Genomic DNA, 16,017 nt, shown 5'->3' with positions numbered 1-16,017 from the left:
CATATCTCAACTTTATGGAATATTCTAAGATAACTACTCTGTTCTGAAGTCTTTAAAACCTTTCCAAACATAAATACCTGCTCTTATAGATCTCTCCAACAGTTAAATTGTCATATTATGTTGGCTGTTTATTAATATATTGTGAAAAACACTAGGCAACTTTAATCATTCATTAAAAAAAACTTTAATGAAGTTAAATTCAAAGAACAACTAAAATTGAAATATTTTTATTAAATGCAATAGCATAGGGAATTTTTTTTTTTACTTTTAAGGAGCTAGATTCTAAATATTACTAAAACTTCTGTTAATTTCATTGCCCAATTCCTTTTAACCATCTTATTTCTTGTCTGCATTAAAAGCTCACCAAAAAAGATAAAAAGCATAGTGGCTTATTATATATTTTCTTCTCTCTCTCTCTTTTTTTTTTTTTGCTTTTTGGTGAGGCAATCGGGGTTTAGTGACTTGCCCAGGGTCACACAAGTACTAACGCATCAAGTGTCTAAAATGTGACCTGAGATTCTCCTGACTCCCGGGATGGTGCACTATCCATTTTTCCACCTGCCTCCTTCTTTTTCTTCTTACTCTTCTTCAGGCTCAGTGGTTCTATGGCCTTTCCCAAACCCTTTAGCCTGTGGCCACTTGATTTAGGCTCTTGGCCCTCTTTTGTTTTAGTGCCATCTTTCTCTGATTCTACATCTTTCTCCAAACTATTTTGTGCTAATATTTCATCCAACAATAGATCTTTTTCTAACCGTATATTTGGAAATTTATGCTGTAAGAAGAAAACTATTACAATAGCCACTATAAATAAAAAGGATCTAAATACTAAACAAAATACGCATAGGGGATCACACACAATTGGTCGAGGTACTTGCCACTGTGGATACCAGAAATGATAATCTGTAAATAAAGAAGCAATTAGATACTTGCTTTCACTCAGACAAGACAAATTATTGAAGAATTAGAGAAAGATAATACATACGTGCAATTCTGTCACGCTCAATGTTACCTAAAAAAAATGGAGAAAAAATGTGTAAATAACTATATTAAATAAAAGGATATTTTTAGAATCACAAAATCTAAGTTGGAAGAGACCTCAGAACTCATCTAGCCTAACCCATTTCTGAACAGGCATCTCCTCTGTAACATCTCCCCAAAGTGGTGTAATCCAGCCTCTTCTCAAAAATAATCAAGGCTATGTTTATGTCTATGTGTATATGTGTGTGTGTGTGTGTGTGTGTGTGTGTGTGTGTGTGTGTGTGTATGTGTGTGCGTGTATTTCTGTTAACGGCACATTTATTTTCAGAAGGCTCAGGCTTGAGGTTGACAAGAAGACACATTCAACTCCTCTCTCGTCTTGCCTGCAATATCCAAATGGGTACCAGGTCACTGTAGACTTTTTAAAATAATCTCTCGCATCATTATTTTCTTTTCCATTCCCAAAGCTACTACACTAGTGTAAGTTCTTATCATCTCACACCAAGATAACTAATCACCATACCTCAGGTTCTTAATACCTTATGCCAGTATGATAACAATAGCCTTATAATTTGTCACAACATACCTTTTCCAGGTTGATCTTTCAAAAACAAAACAAAACAAAGCTTTCCTAAAATTACTCTTCTGAAAATGTAATGCCCCCTACTATCTTTTTATAGCATTCAAAGTCTTCTACAATTATACCTTATGCATTGCGGGGGGTTAGGGGTGCAGCACTCCTGTAATCTGGAAAATCTGTGTAAAATTTTTTTGCCCTCCTTTTGCACCAGAGAAGAAGTTTGCATTTTTTCTTCTTCTTTTATGGGGGATTTACAGTAGCATATTGTAAAATTTAGGCTGATATTATATAATACTGTACATATATTTTATGCATTTCTGAGTTTCTAAACTTTTTCTGTGTTGTCAGTTGACCTTTGCACATCATTTGCGGCTGCCTCAAAACTCCCTCCAAATTCCCATTTAATTTCTTATGCCAACCTGTGATATATTGAAACCATGACGGGGAAAGTTGTGACATGGAACAGATAACTGTAATATCCAATCCTAATCAACACTGAAAGCTCACCTCCTTCTACTCCTACTACGCAGCACTTTTGTCGGACTGATGTACTCATTGTCACCAAAACAAGTGCCCCCCTCCATATATATGTACACACACACACACACACACACACACACACACACACACACACACATACACACCCCTCTAACCATGTAGTTGCTTGGATCTAGTTTCTTTGACCATAAGATATGTAATCAATCTACTAGAACTTGGAGGTTTTGGGAGGGATATCCAAACACAAAATCCCATATCCTTTAATGTAAGAAAATGAATGTGCATATGCACATTTGCATGTATTTGCATACCTCAGAACCTCTCAGATACAGTAACTTGTAATGATGTATTTAACATCCTAAGGATGCCTAACTAAATAAGCCTTTAAATATTTATGGTATTTTTATATTGGTCAATTTTATGTTTTAACACCCCAAACTAGTTTTCTAACGTGTGGATTGAAGAGTTATTTATTGCATGAGTTCCATAAATTCATATGCGAATCTATAAACAAGCAAATTTACCCTCTGCATATTACATAATTAATGTCTTCTACATGTTACTTTTTCAAATCTATATAGATGCTGCTATGATTAATAAAATACAAAATCCTATTCCTCTGGGACATCCCGTTCACCTTCTGCACCAAAACCTATCCTTTCCTTTATATTCAGCTCAAAATTTTACCTCCCCGTGAAGCCTTACTTTATACTTTACTCAGTCATATTTCCCACATCAGATCTCATATAAGGCTTACTGCCTATACCAATCATGTGATACTTGAGTGCATATTTATTGTTATTGTATATTTGTATATTTTATTGTTAATTCAACACTTTCTTTGTGTGAATGCATATGTGTTTTGTCTATCCAAGCAGATTTTAAGAACTACCCCCCAGGTCAGGGGCCTTGTTTTATTTTTCTTTTTATCTATTAAAGCATCTAGCACAATACAATGTATGGAAGAAGAACTGAGTAATGAATAAATGAATTTGATAAATGAATGAGGAGAAAAGAGGCAGTTTACTGTAGCAGTTAGCAATTAGAGTTTCCAGGAAGTGTCACAGAGAACTAAATACTTCACTTTTCATAAATAAAGAGCATAGGAAAAATGCTCTAATAAATGAAAGAGATTGTGATACACATATGTTTCCATCCAGAGCCAATCAGCAACTCCATACATAGAAAATTCAGGTCAGTCTCCTTGCTAAAATATAAGTAAAAAGATCAGAACACTATATCTCTATAATCTGACTTATTAAAGACAAGAATGTATTCTTTGAAAGAATGAAGATGTGTTAAAATCAAAGCAAAGAAAAACAGTTTAAGAATAGAAAGGGAAATCCAAATGGCTTCATCACAAAATCATAGATTAGAACTAGAAGTCATCAGCCCTGAGAGGACATTTAGGTCACATACCTCATTTTAGAGATGAGGAAATATGCCTGAAAATTTTAACTGATTTTAATTCAATTCAACAAATATTTATTCGTTATTACTATGTGTCAGTGACTATGTTAGCTGCTGGGATAAAATGTAAAATCAAAAAAAATGTCGAGACAAAAAAGTAAAAATGAAGTAGGGTTTTTTTGGTTTGTTTTTCAAGGATATCTAGATATTAAGTAGCAGAACAAAAGATTGAACCCCTTTGAGCCTCCTTCTCCCCAAATCCCAGGTCCTTTCTACTGCCCTACACTACCTTCATGCCAACACTACCAACAAGATTAATCTATTTTAAATCTTTTCAGGGGGCAGCTAGATGGTGCAGTGGATAGAGCTCCAGCCTTAGAGTCAGGAAGATCTGAGTTCAAATCTGGCCTCAGACACTTGACACTTACACTGGGCAAGTTACTTAACCCTGACTGTCTCACAAAAAAGACAAAAAAAAATTAAAATCTTTTCAAAAACTGCTAAATATTTAGTGTTAAAATGGAGTTTCAAAGTCATCTAGTTTATTTACTGACCAAATGAGAAATCCCTTCTGCAACACCTTCTGCAAAAGTGGTAATTTAGCATCTGTTTCAACACATCTAGCGACAAAGACATCACTAGCTTACGTTTAGGTCAAACGGAAAGATACTATAGTAGCATGACCAGCCAGAAAGCAAAATGATGACGTCAAAGAAGTTACCTCCATTTTGTTTCTTTGAACCCTGCCTCCACTCAAGGATGCAAAGTACATGTTTTGTGCCCCTCTATTGCCATCCCAGTGTTCTTTAGACTGTATATTGATTGTGTTCTCAAATACCTTGTATTTCTTGTTTCTTGATGTCTCATAAAGTCATTAGCTTCCAGTTAACCAATTCTAATTTTTAAGGAGTTATTTTCTTCAGTACTTTTGTGCCTCTTTTACCAAGCTGTTATTTCTCTTTTCATAATTTTCTTACTTTATTCTCATTTCTTTTCCCAATTTTCCACTGATTTAATTTTTTTTTTACTTTTTTCTTAATATCTCTCTTTTTAAGTTCTTTTAGGAATTCTTGTTGGGCTTGTACTGAACCTGCATTTTGATTTGAGGCTTTGTTTGTAGATATTTTCCAGTTATTACCTTTTACTGAGTTTTCATCTTGAGCTTCCCTGTCACCTGAGTAGCTTTTAAGATCATATTCTTTTTTTGTTATTTGCTCATTTTTCTAGCCTATTTTTTGACTCTGCACTTTATCTGACAGTTGAGATCTGCTCATATCTGGGTGTGTGTGGAGACTGGGCTGGGGGGAGAACTGTCCCAGGTATAGTGTTTTTATAGCCTGTGCTAGTTTAGGGGGCTTATAAGTTTTAGGTCCTTACAACGTGGTGTCATTTGGGGAGAAATGTAGGCACTGCTCTCCTTGTCTGCATTCTGGCATTTACCCAGGTAAAGCCCCTTCTCCCTTGTGACCACAACTTCTCTCTGCCCTGGAACTGCTACCATTCCCAGATAAGGCCTCTACTTGCTTACAATCACAAGCACTCCTCATGGCCATAGAATTGCAACTTGTATCTGGGCAGTGGAGTTGCATCACAGTACCTGATCTTGTGCCCAGTGCTAGCACAGGGTTCCCCTAGAATATTTTTCTGACTCCCTTACCATCTTTGAGTGCTGAGTGCTCCTAGTATTGCTACTACTATTGCAGCTATCATCTCCAAGGCCCATAGCTGGGTTGTATTCCCAGACAACTCCTACCCCAGTCCACAGACCTCTCTTTTTATTCTAAGTTATCATGGGCTGGAAAAATAACTCACTGTGACTTTTTTTTGCTTAAATTTTTTTTAATTTTTGCTTAAAATTCAATTTCACATATTTTTTAAAAGTTGTTTAGAGAAGAATATTGGAAGAACTTGGAAAAAATGCTCCCTCTACTTGGCCATCTTGTCTCCACCTCTCAGCAGCTCATATTTCTAAAGTACTTTTGTCATTTAGTCAACAAGCTTTGATTAAACACTTACTGCGTATCAGGAACTGTGCTAAGCACTGAGGCTACAAACAGAAGCACAAACATGGTCCTTGCCCTCCAAGAGTTCACATTCTAATATGGAAAACAGGTAAGCAACTTTATGCTCTGCAGGCTAAAATGGAGGTAATCTCAGAAAGGTGTTAGGAAGGGGCTAGCTATGAAGACTTTTTGCAGATGTGTCTGAGCTGAGGGATCTGAGCTGAATCTTGAAGGAAGTCAGAGAATCCAGAAGGTGAAGGTAAGGAAGGAGAACACTCAAAGCAAGGAGGAAAGCCAGTGAAAAGGTACAGAGTCAAGAGATGAAGAATTGTGTCAGGAACAGCAAGAAAGCCAGTGCTACTGGATTGTACAGTACATGGCAGGGAGTAAAGTGTACGATTAGAAAGGTGGAAAGGAACCAGATTGTGAAGGGCTTTAAAAGCCAAAGAGAAAGATTTGTGTTTCTTCCTAGAGGTAACAGGGATTCATTGGAGTTTAATGAGTAGCAAATGACATGCTCAGACCTGCACTTTGCGAATCTCACTTTAGCAGCTGATTGGAGTATGAACTGGAATTGAGAGAGACTTGAGGCAGGAAAATCAAACAGCAGGGTATTATAATAATATAATCAAGAGGTGATAAGGCTCTGTATCAGGGTGGTGGCAGTGATGGCAGTGTCAGAGGTTAGAAGATCCATATGTGAGAGATATAAAAGCAGTAACAATAAGACTTGGCAACATATTGGATATGAGGGGTGAGTGCAAGTGAGGAGTTGAGGATGATATCAAGGTTGTGAGCCCTGGCTATTATGAGGACAGTAAGAGAGAATGTGGAAAGAGGAGAGATCTGTGCATAGGAAAGATAATAAGTTCTGTTTAGGGCATGTTGATTCTGAGATGTCTATGAGATATTCAGTTTAATGATATCTAATAAGTAGTTTATGATGTGAAACTGGAAGTAAGGAGAGATGTCAGGACTGGATACATAGATCTGAGAATAACCTGCATAGAGATGATAATTGAACACATGAGACTGGATGATATTACCAAAGGAGACAATATTGACTGAAATGAGAAGAGAACCCATAACATAGCTTAGAAGACCCAGCGAAAGAGATTTGAGTAGGGGCAGTCAGACAGAAGAAGAATTAGAAGACGATAGGATTATGAAACCTAGAAAGCAGAGAGTATCTAGTATAAAAGGTCAACTGACAATGTTAAAGGCTGAAGAGAGGGTAAGATGAGGACTGAGAAAAGACCATTCGATTTGGCAGTTAAGGTATCATTAGTAATTCTGGAGAGAGCAGTTTTAGTTGAATGATAAGGTCCAAAGCTAGACTGTAGAGGATTTCAAAAATGAGAGAAGTAGAAGCACCTATTGTAGATGACTTTCTCAAAGAGTTTGGCTATGAAAAGGAGCAGAGATATAGGATAATAGTTATGAAGTTGGTTGGATCCAGTGAGGCCTTTTAAGGATGCAGAAGACATAGGAGTGTTTGTAGGCAATATGGAAGCAGTCAGTAAACAGAGAGAGACCGAAGATTTAGGGGAGAGAAGGAATGATAGGGAGGGAAATCTTTTGGAGAAGACGGTATGGAATGAAATTAAGGGTATAAATAGAAGGATTTGCCTTGGCATGGAGAAGGACTACCTCTTTATGTGAAGGTAAAGGAAAAAACAGTGGGTATTGTGAGTAATGTAAGATGAAGGGTGAGGGGGTATAGGAACAAAGAATAGGGTTAGAAATAATTAAGCAAAGGAAAATATGGAATCATAAATTAATGACCAAGTAAAGGAATTTTAGTGGTCATAAATATGGAAGTAGAACACCTTAGAATGACAGTAATATCAACAGAATGACCAATCTGTAGCAAAGGTGAAATGAAAGTAGGTCAAGAGAACATAGAAGACTGAGGAATTGAGATATTAAGAGTGTTTGAGGGATCATTAATATTGATGTTGAAATCTCCTAGTATGAGAGCAGGAGTTGAGTTGGAGAGAAAGACTACTAACCAAGGCACAGAATTCTCTGGGGAAGGAAGGTGAATGTCCTGGAAGTTGGTAACCAAGGCACAGAATTCTCTGGGGAAGGAAGGTGAATGTCCTGGGAGTTGGTAGACAATGTCTATCAGAATCTTGATTTGGTGATAAATTTGGATTGGATACACTTCAAAGGATGAGAGGTTACTGAGTGATGGTGGTAGAAAGAGATTCTGGAAGACCAGGTAACAGAAGTATTTTGGCTCCCCCACCACGACAGATGAACCAGGGGTATGAGTGAAAGTACAATCAGTACTGAAAAGAGTGGCCAAGGATGCCATATCATTAGGAGGGAGTCAGGTCACAGTGAGAGCAAAAAGAGGGAGGGAGTGCGAAAGGAAAAATTTTAAGATGAAAATGAGTTTGTTAACCATTGAGCAGATATTCCAGAAAACAGTGGATAGGACAGATAGATTTGAAGTGGGATATTTGGTGAGGGGGAATAGAGGAGGATGGATTAAGAAAGGGAGCAGCAAAGGATAAGGAATGAGGTTTATCCAATGACAGCCAGGGGTTTAAAATCACTGGAATGTGAGATTATGGGGTGGTATGCTAACCATTAAGGAATAAGTTCAAGAAGAATATAGGTGACTAGAGAGAAGTCTGCTGAAAGAAGCAGATGATTAGATGAGTAAAGATTCTCCCTTGGAGTTCAGCCTCATTGCATATGGAGATATTAAGCCCTATGAAGCTCAAGAGGCCAGACTCACACACAGGGCAGGCAGGAGAAAGCAAAAGTACAGCCTGGAGGAGTCTAGACAGGAGTCAGTCAGTAGGTGGCAGTTCAGGGCCAGAACTGAGAAAGGTTCCAGAATATTATAGAATGCTGGGGCAAAGGCAGGGTTGGATCTGAAGCTGATGTAGCCATCCCTGAGAAGTCTCTGGAGCTAAATGAAAACTCAAAAACATCATAAATAAAATGCAAAGTTTCCAAGTGAAAAGAAAAAAAAATCTACTAGTAGCCAAACAGAGTTCAAATACCAAGAAGCCACAATAGGAATTACACAATACTTAGCAACTGCAACTATAAAGAAGAGGAAAGCTTGAAATATGATATTCCAAAAGGCAAGAGATAAAGTTTTACAACCAAAGATAAATCTATCTGACAAAACTAAGTATAATCATACAGGAAGGAAAATGGACTTTTAAAAGAAGAAGAATTTCTAAGCATTCTTGATCAAAAGGCCAGAACTGAGGGAATTACTAAGTTTAATCTGGAAAAGACATACAGATACACACACACACACACACACACACACACACACGTATGTATGTATATGTCTCTAAATATTTGAAGATTACAATTATATACATATATTATGTGTCATATTACATGTGTATATATATGTATATACTCACACATATATGTGGGTGGGTGTATATACATACATACAATAGAAAGGAAAAGTAGACTTATATTGCTTGGCTTCAGAGGACAAAAACCAGGACCACTACATAGAGTTTATAGGGAGGCAGATTTTAGCTCAGTATTAGGAAACACAACTAAAGAGCTATCAGAAATGAAGAAGCCATTTAGGGAGTCAGTTTATTCTCAAGTAGAATTGTTGGTTGATCACTTGTTAGAAGGGAATTCATGCTTTAAATGAAATAAAGTATGTTGTAGTTATAGGTTGAAGCAAATCACTTCTAAGGTAGCTCCCAAATCTAATGTTACATAATTCTACTTGGATAGGTGGACCAATAATAACATGGCAGTAAAAAAAAACCACACTATTAAATCATATCATTGTCATCTAATACATTTATGGATGTCATTCTTTTCTTTCCATATTCAACTTATTGCCTTAATCTTACTGCATAGCATATCGTGGCATGTATCTCCTGGATCACATTTGCTACAAAATCTTCCTTCTTTATAAGGCCTTCTCCTAGGATTCCCACTGTGAAAGTATGAAAAAAACATTTGGTTAGAATATCAATTTTCATATGAATTTAAATAACACATACTTGTCAATTCTTAATAAAAATCCTAGTATGAACTAAGAAAATGACCTCAAGGAAATACTCAACCAAAAAAATAGGCCCTTCTGTAACCATTCTTCTTCATATACCAGTGACAAAGTAGCATAGTTTAAAATGAAAATGGATTTTAAACCTTTCTCTGATTTTACCTTGTATAGAAATTGTCTCCCACAACTGCTGATCCACCTCCCTCCAATTTATAGCACAGATTATACTATATCCCCTTGGTTTTCTGAGTCTTTCTTAGTTTCATCACCTACAAAATATGGATAATAGTGTTTATAGTACTGACCTCACAAGAAAATTTACTTCAAAGTAATATATATGTGTGTGTGTGTGTGTGTGTGTGTGTGTGTGTGTGTGTGTGTATTTACTTTAAAGTAATGTATATACTATTTCCTATGGCAAAATTAAAAGAAGAAAATTAAGTAAAGAGGGTTTTAAAAAGTGTTAATACACTTATTTTAGGGGAAGATGACCATAATCAGACTTGCTTACTGACCAGCATAACAGAAAGGGTATAGATATAGTAACTATGTCCAATAAATATATGATCAGAAAATTGATTTAAGGTAAGACACAAATTTCTACTGTTTAGTGAGGAAAAGTACATTAGCATAACAAAATCAAGCAAATAGAAAAAAGCAGGAAACCAGCTTCTAAGCAGAAATGTACAGAGTAAAAGAATGACCTTAGTGAAATGACATTCTTTTTAAAAGGCAATAGAAGAGAAAAAGGGAAGGACAGAGAAGATCAATTCAGAGGCAGGTAGATAGGGATGTTTCTCCCTGGAACTGAGAAGTATATTTGGAGTCCAACAAAAACTTAATGGGTAACTCTCTCGATGTTAGGACTAAAGGAGTCAGCCAGTCATTCTAGAATAAAGTTCCAAATACATTCATGGATTCCAAATTTTAGAGCTGAAAGAGATCTTAAACCGTCAAAGCTATCAAGAGTAAGAAAACTCAGGTAAAACTTAAAGCACAAACAGATAAGTCAACAGAAGATACTAAAACAAAAAGGAAGATGGCTACCAAGTAACTGAAATAAATTAAAATATTTCTATTGCAGGACAAAGAAGCTTGAACCAATATTTGATGAAACAGAGAACCCTGTGGATTCCCATGACACTCCAGTGAGATGTTCCCAAATGTTGAAAGAGAGAAATAAAAATCTTAATAGAAGCTAAAAGGGAACAAAAGTAGAACTCAGGGCCTACATAGCAGAAATAACTAGCATAAGAGAAAAGCTTCATTCCATGGAGGCACATCTTTCCAAAATATGAACAACATATTGAGAATACACACTGAAGTGAAAAGCAATCTGGAAGAAAATCAGCACGAAACAGAAACATTAAAAGAATACATCATCTCCTTACTAGCAAAACAGACTGCTTTTGAATACAGGTTGTATAGAAACAGCTAAAAGATGAAAGGCCCTCCAGAACAACATAAGACAAAAATGTGTATATCATAACACAATAAATAATGCAAGAAACCCCTCCCCCAGAATTTCTGAATACAGAAATAAAGCAAAGATTACAAAAAGATCTATAGATCCTTTCTAGAATTTAACAAGTAAATAACAAATTCCATAAACATCTAGGAAAAGACCTTCAAAAATAAAGGAAGTTTGAATACAATAAGATTATCCTGCACCCAGCAGAAATCAGAAAGGGAAATGGAATGATATATTCCAAAAAGCAAAGGAGTTCAGGATACTAGCTAAAATGACATACCCTGAACACTCAGGTTTAATCATTAATAATAATAAAAAAAAGACTATTGTTTGGTAAAAGACAGGCATTCTGGAGCATTCTTCAAAAAAAAAAAAGACATGGGGGTGTGGAGACAAGACGGTGAAGTAAAGGCAAGGACTCACCTGAGCTCTCCCCCAAAACCCCTCCAAATACCTTTAAAAATGATTATAAACAAATTCTAGAGCAGCAGAACACACCAAAAGGTAAGAGTAAAACAAATTTCCAGCCCAAGACAATCAGGAAGGTAGATAGGAAAGGTCTGTTTCACCAGGCTGAGAGATGAGCAAAGTCCAGCACAGGTGCCAGCGTAGCCTGGGCCACAGCAAACCCAGAGCAGGCCTCAAGGGACTGAACTGCTGGCAGCAGGAAAGGTTTGTTGGACCTGGGTGAGAGAAAAGCATAGTTTAGCACAGACTGTACCAACACAACCCCAGTCTCAGCACAGCCCCAGCCTCAGCAAACCAGGAGCAAGCCTTGGGAGTGACTGTATCAGCAGTGGCAGCAGCAGAAGCTGCTTCTGGAGCTCTCAGCTCACAAACAGGAAGGAGATCCAACAGCTGGTCCAAAGGAGATTCCAAGGGTCTCTTTGCTAGCACTGAAGTTGGACTCTGTTGCTTTGCTAATACTTGGATCTGGGTCATAATCCTGGGTGGCAGTCCTGAGGCAAGGAGGAGTACTAGCATAGCAGAACTTGCAGCAGCAGTGGAGAGGGGACCCTCCTCACAGTTCCAGGGCAGAAAAGCATGTTTGTGGTCACTCACACACAGAGCACAGGCCAGGAGGGTAATAAACATACCTCTCCTTAGATCATACCATTTTGGAACAACTGAAACCTTACAGGTCTCTAGAAGCCTTTCTGAAAACACCTGCAAAAAACCCCTGAAGCTTGAGACAGTTCACCCTCCACAATGGAAGCAGAGCCCTACCTTAACAAAGAGTTAAAAAGTCAAGTAATAGGCTGGGAAAATGAGCAAACAATGGAAAAAAACTCTGACTACAGAAACTTACTTCGGTGACAAGGGAGATCAAAACATACATTCGGAAGAACACAACAAAATCAAAGCTCCTACATCCAAAGCCTCCAAGAAAAATATGAATTGGTCTCAGGCCATGGAAGAGTTCAAAAAGGATTTTGAAAATCAGGTAAGAGAAGGAGAGGAAAAATTGGGAAGAGAAGTGAGAGTGATGCAAGAAAATCATGAAAAACGAATCAACAGGTAAAGGAGATCCCAAAAAAATACTGAAGAAAATAACATCTTAAAAAATAGACTAAACCAAATGGCCAGAGGTCCAAAAAGCCAATGAGGAGAAGAATGCCTTAAAAAGCAGAATTGGCGAAATGGAAAAGCAGATACAAAAGTTTACTGAAAAAAATAATTCCTTAAAAATCAGAATGGAGTAAATGGAAGCTAATGACTATGAGAAATCAAGAAATTTTAAAACAAAAACAAAAGAATGAAAAAATAGAGGACAATGTGAAATATCTCACTGGAAAAACAACTGACCTGGAAAATAGTTCCAGGAGAGATAATTTAAAAATAATTGGACTACCTGAAAGCCATGATCAAAAAAAGAGCCTAGGCATCATCTTTTGAGAAATTGTTAAGGAGGGGCGGAGCCAAGATGGTGCAGTGAAAGCAGTGACTTGCTTGAGCTCTCCTCCAAACCCCTCCAAATACACATAAAAAATGGCTCTAAACAAATTCTAAAGCAGCAGAACCCACAAAAAGACAGAGTGAAACAAATTTCCAGCCTAAGACAACCTGGATAGTGGATCAGAAAGGTATATTGTGCTGGGCAGGAAGAGGAGCACAGTTCAGCATGGGTGCGCAGGCTGCAGTGAACCTGAAGCAGGCCTCAGAGGACTAACTCGCGGGCAGCTGTGGCAGCTTCCTGACTTCTCAACCCACAAATGCCAAAGACAACTTAGAAGGTCAGTGGGAAAAGTCCATTTCTGTGCTGGGAGAGTAGCTAGGTCTCAGCCCAGCTCCCAAGTGCAGCCCTGGAGTGGCACCTGCTTCCTGAGCTTCCGGCCCACAGACTGAGGGGGAATTGATCAGAGTGGGAATTGCAGGGATCTCTTTGCCAGTGCTGAGGCAGGAATCTCTTCCTTTGCCCGTGCTTGGATCTGGGTCACAGTTCTAGGTGGCGGTCGGGGGATGAGGAGCACTGGCGTGGTGAGCTTGTAGTGGTGGTGAAGAGGAAATCTTCCTCACAGTTCCAAGACAGAAAAGAGTGCTTGTGGTCACTCATAGACCAGAACACAGGCCAGGAAAGGAGTAAACACCTCACGCTTTATCATACTACCTTGGAAGAAATGAAAATTTACAGGTCCCTGGAAGTGTCTCTGAAAACAACTGTACAAACTCCCGAAGCTTGGGACAGTACATTCTCCACATCAGAAGCAGACTTCTACCTTAATAAAGAGTTCATAACTCAAGTAATTGGACGGAACCACGAGCAAACCTCACAAGATGTGTCAGACCATAGAATCTTTTTTAGGAAACAAAGAAGATCAAAACATACAACCAGAAGAAGGCAACAAAGTCAAAGCTCCTGCATCCAAAGCCTCCAAGAAAAATATGAATCAGTCCTAGGCCTTGGAAGAGCTCAAAAAAGATTTTGAGAAGCAAGTAAGAGAAGTAGAGGAAAAACTGGGAAGAAAAATGAGAGTGATGCAAGAAAATCATGAAAAACAAGTCAACAGCTTGATAAAGGAGATCCAAAAAAAATACTGAAGAAAATAACACCTTAAAAAATAGCCTAACCCAAATGGCAAAAGAGGTCCAAAAAGCCAATGAGGAGAAGAATGCCTAAACAAATTGGCCAAATGGAAAAGGAAGTCCAAAAGCTTACTGAAGAAAATACTTCCTTAAAAATTAGAATGAGCAATTGGAAGCTAGTGACTTTATGAGAAATCAAGAACTAAAACAAATCCAAAAGAATGAAAAATAGAAAAATGTGAAATATCTCATTGGAAAAACAACTGACCTGGAAAATAGATCCAGGAAGAGATAATAAAATTATTGACTATCTGAAAGCCATGATCAAAAAAGAGCCTAGACATCATCTTTCAAGAAATTATCAAGGAAAACTGCCCTGATATTTTAGAACCAGAGGGCAAAATAGAAATTGAAAGAATCCACCGATCTCCTCCTGAAAGAGATCCCAAAGGAAAACTCCTAGGAATATGTAGCCAAATTCCAGAGGTCCCAGGTCAAGGAGAAACTATTACAAGCTGCTAGAAAGAAACAATTCAAGTATTGTGGAAACACAATCAGGATAACACAAGATTTAGCAGCTTCTACGTTAAGGGACCAAAGGGCATGGAATATAATATTCCAGAGGGCAAAGGAGATAGGATTACAACCAGAATCACCTACCCAGCAAAACTGAGTATGATCCTTTAGGGTAAAAAATGGTCATTCAGTGAAGCAGAGAACTTTCAAGTATTCTTGATGAAAAGACCAGAGCTGAATAGAAAATGTGACTTTCAAATACAAGACTCAAGTGGAACATGAAGAGGTAAACAGGAAAGAGAAATCATAAGAGACTTATTAAGGTTGAACTGTTCACATTCCTGCATGGAAAGATGATATTTATAACTCATGAGACCTTTGTCAGTATTAGGGTAGTTGGAGGGGAAAAAAATTATATGTATGCATATATATAGATATCGATATAGATATAGATACAGATACAGATATAGGTAGATAGATAGACAGACAGACAGATAGATAGATAGATAGACAGATAGATAGATAGATAGATAGATATAAGGCACAGGGTGAGTTGAAGATGAAGGAGTCATATCTGGAGAATAAAATTAAGGGGTGAGAGAGGATTATACTAGGACAAGGTGAAAGGGAGAGGTAGAACGGGGTAAATTATTTCACAAAAAACAGAAAAGAAAAAGGCTCTTACAGTGGAAGTGAAATAGGCGAAGGTGAGAGGGAATGAGTGAATCTTATTCTCATAGGATTTGACTTAAAGAGGGCATAACATACACATTCAAATGGGTATGGAAATCTGTCTTACCCTACAGGAAAATAGGGGGAGAAGGGGACAAGAGAGCAGGGGAATGATAGAGAAGAGGGCAGACTGGGAAAGGGGGTAATCAGAAGCAAACACTTCTGAGAAGAGACAGGGTCAAAAGAAAGAATAGAATAAGTGGGGTGGGAGGGATAGGATTAAGGGAAATAGAGCTAGTTTTTCACAACATGACTACTATGGAAGTGTTTTGCATAACTGTACATGTATAACCTATATTGAGTTGCTTGCCTTTTCAATGAGGGTGAGTGGGGAGGGAGGAAGGGAGAAAATTTGGAACTCAAAGTTTTAAAAACACATGTTTAAAAAAATATTTTCACATGCAACTGGGAAATAAGAAATACACGAAATGGGGTACAGAGATCTATCTTGCCATACAGGAAAGTAGAAGGGGAAAGGGATAAGAGAAGGGTGGGACAGATAGAAAGGAAGGCAGACTAGGGGAAGGGATATTCAGAATGCATGCCATCTTGGGGTGGGGGAAGGGGAGAGACGGGGTGAAAATTTGGAACTCAAAGTCTTGTGGAAGTAAATGTTGAAAACTTAAAATAAATAAATAAACATTAAAAAAAAAAAAGAAATTATCAAGGAAAACTGCCCTGATATTCTAGAACCAGAGAGTAAAACAGAAATAGAAAGAATCCACCAACGGCCTCCTGAAAGAGATGCCAAAATGAAAATTGTCAGGAATATCGTGGCCAAATTCCAGAGCTTCCA

General features: G+C 37.7%; 1 protein-coding gene across 1 annotated transcript in view; it reads right to left on the bottom strand.

Annotated features, from left to right (window-relative positions):
• Positions 1 to 300: 300 nt before the first annotated feature.
• Positions 301 to 16,017, bottom strand: part of LOC110195917 (GLIPR1 like 2) — a 53,579-nt gene continuing 37,862 nt past the window's right edge. The window contains exons 6-8 of the mRNA XM_078150372.1: positions 9,324 to 9,409; positions 983 to 1,009; positions 301 to 900 (exon numbers count right to left, since the gene is read on the bottom strand). Coding sequence (XP_078006498.1) covers positions 500 to 900; positions 983 to 1,009; positions 9,324 to 9,409 — 514 coding nt within the window. The 3' untranslated portion in view covers positions 301 to 499. The remainder of the gene's footprint in view (positions 901 to 982; positions 1,010 to 9,323; positions 9,410 to 16,017) is intronic.

This window comes from Phascolarctos cinereus, unplaced genomic scaffold (genome assembly GCF_003287225.1).
Source record: "Phascolarctos cinereus isolate Bilbo 61053 unplaced genomic scaffold, phaCin_HiC Scaffold_1;HRSCAF=81, whole genome shotgun sequence".
Classification (NCBI taxonomy): Eukaryota; Metazoa; Chordata; class Mammalia; order Diprotodontia; family Phascolarctidae; genus Phascolarctos; species Phascolarctos cinereus.
Note: the sequence above shows the minus strand (reverse complement) of the source record. Positions and strands in the feature narration are given on the sequence as shown.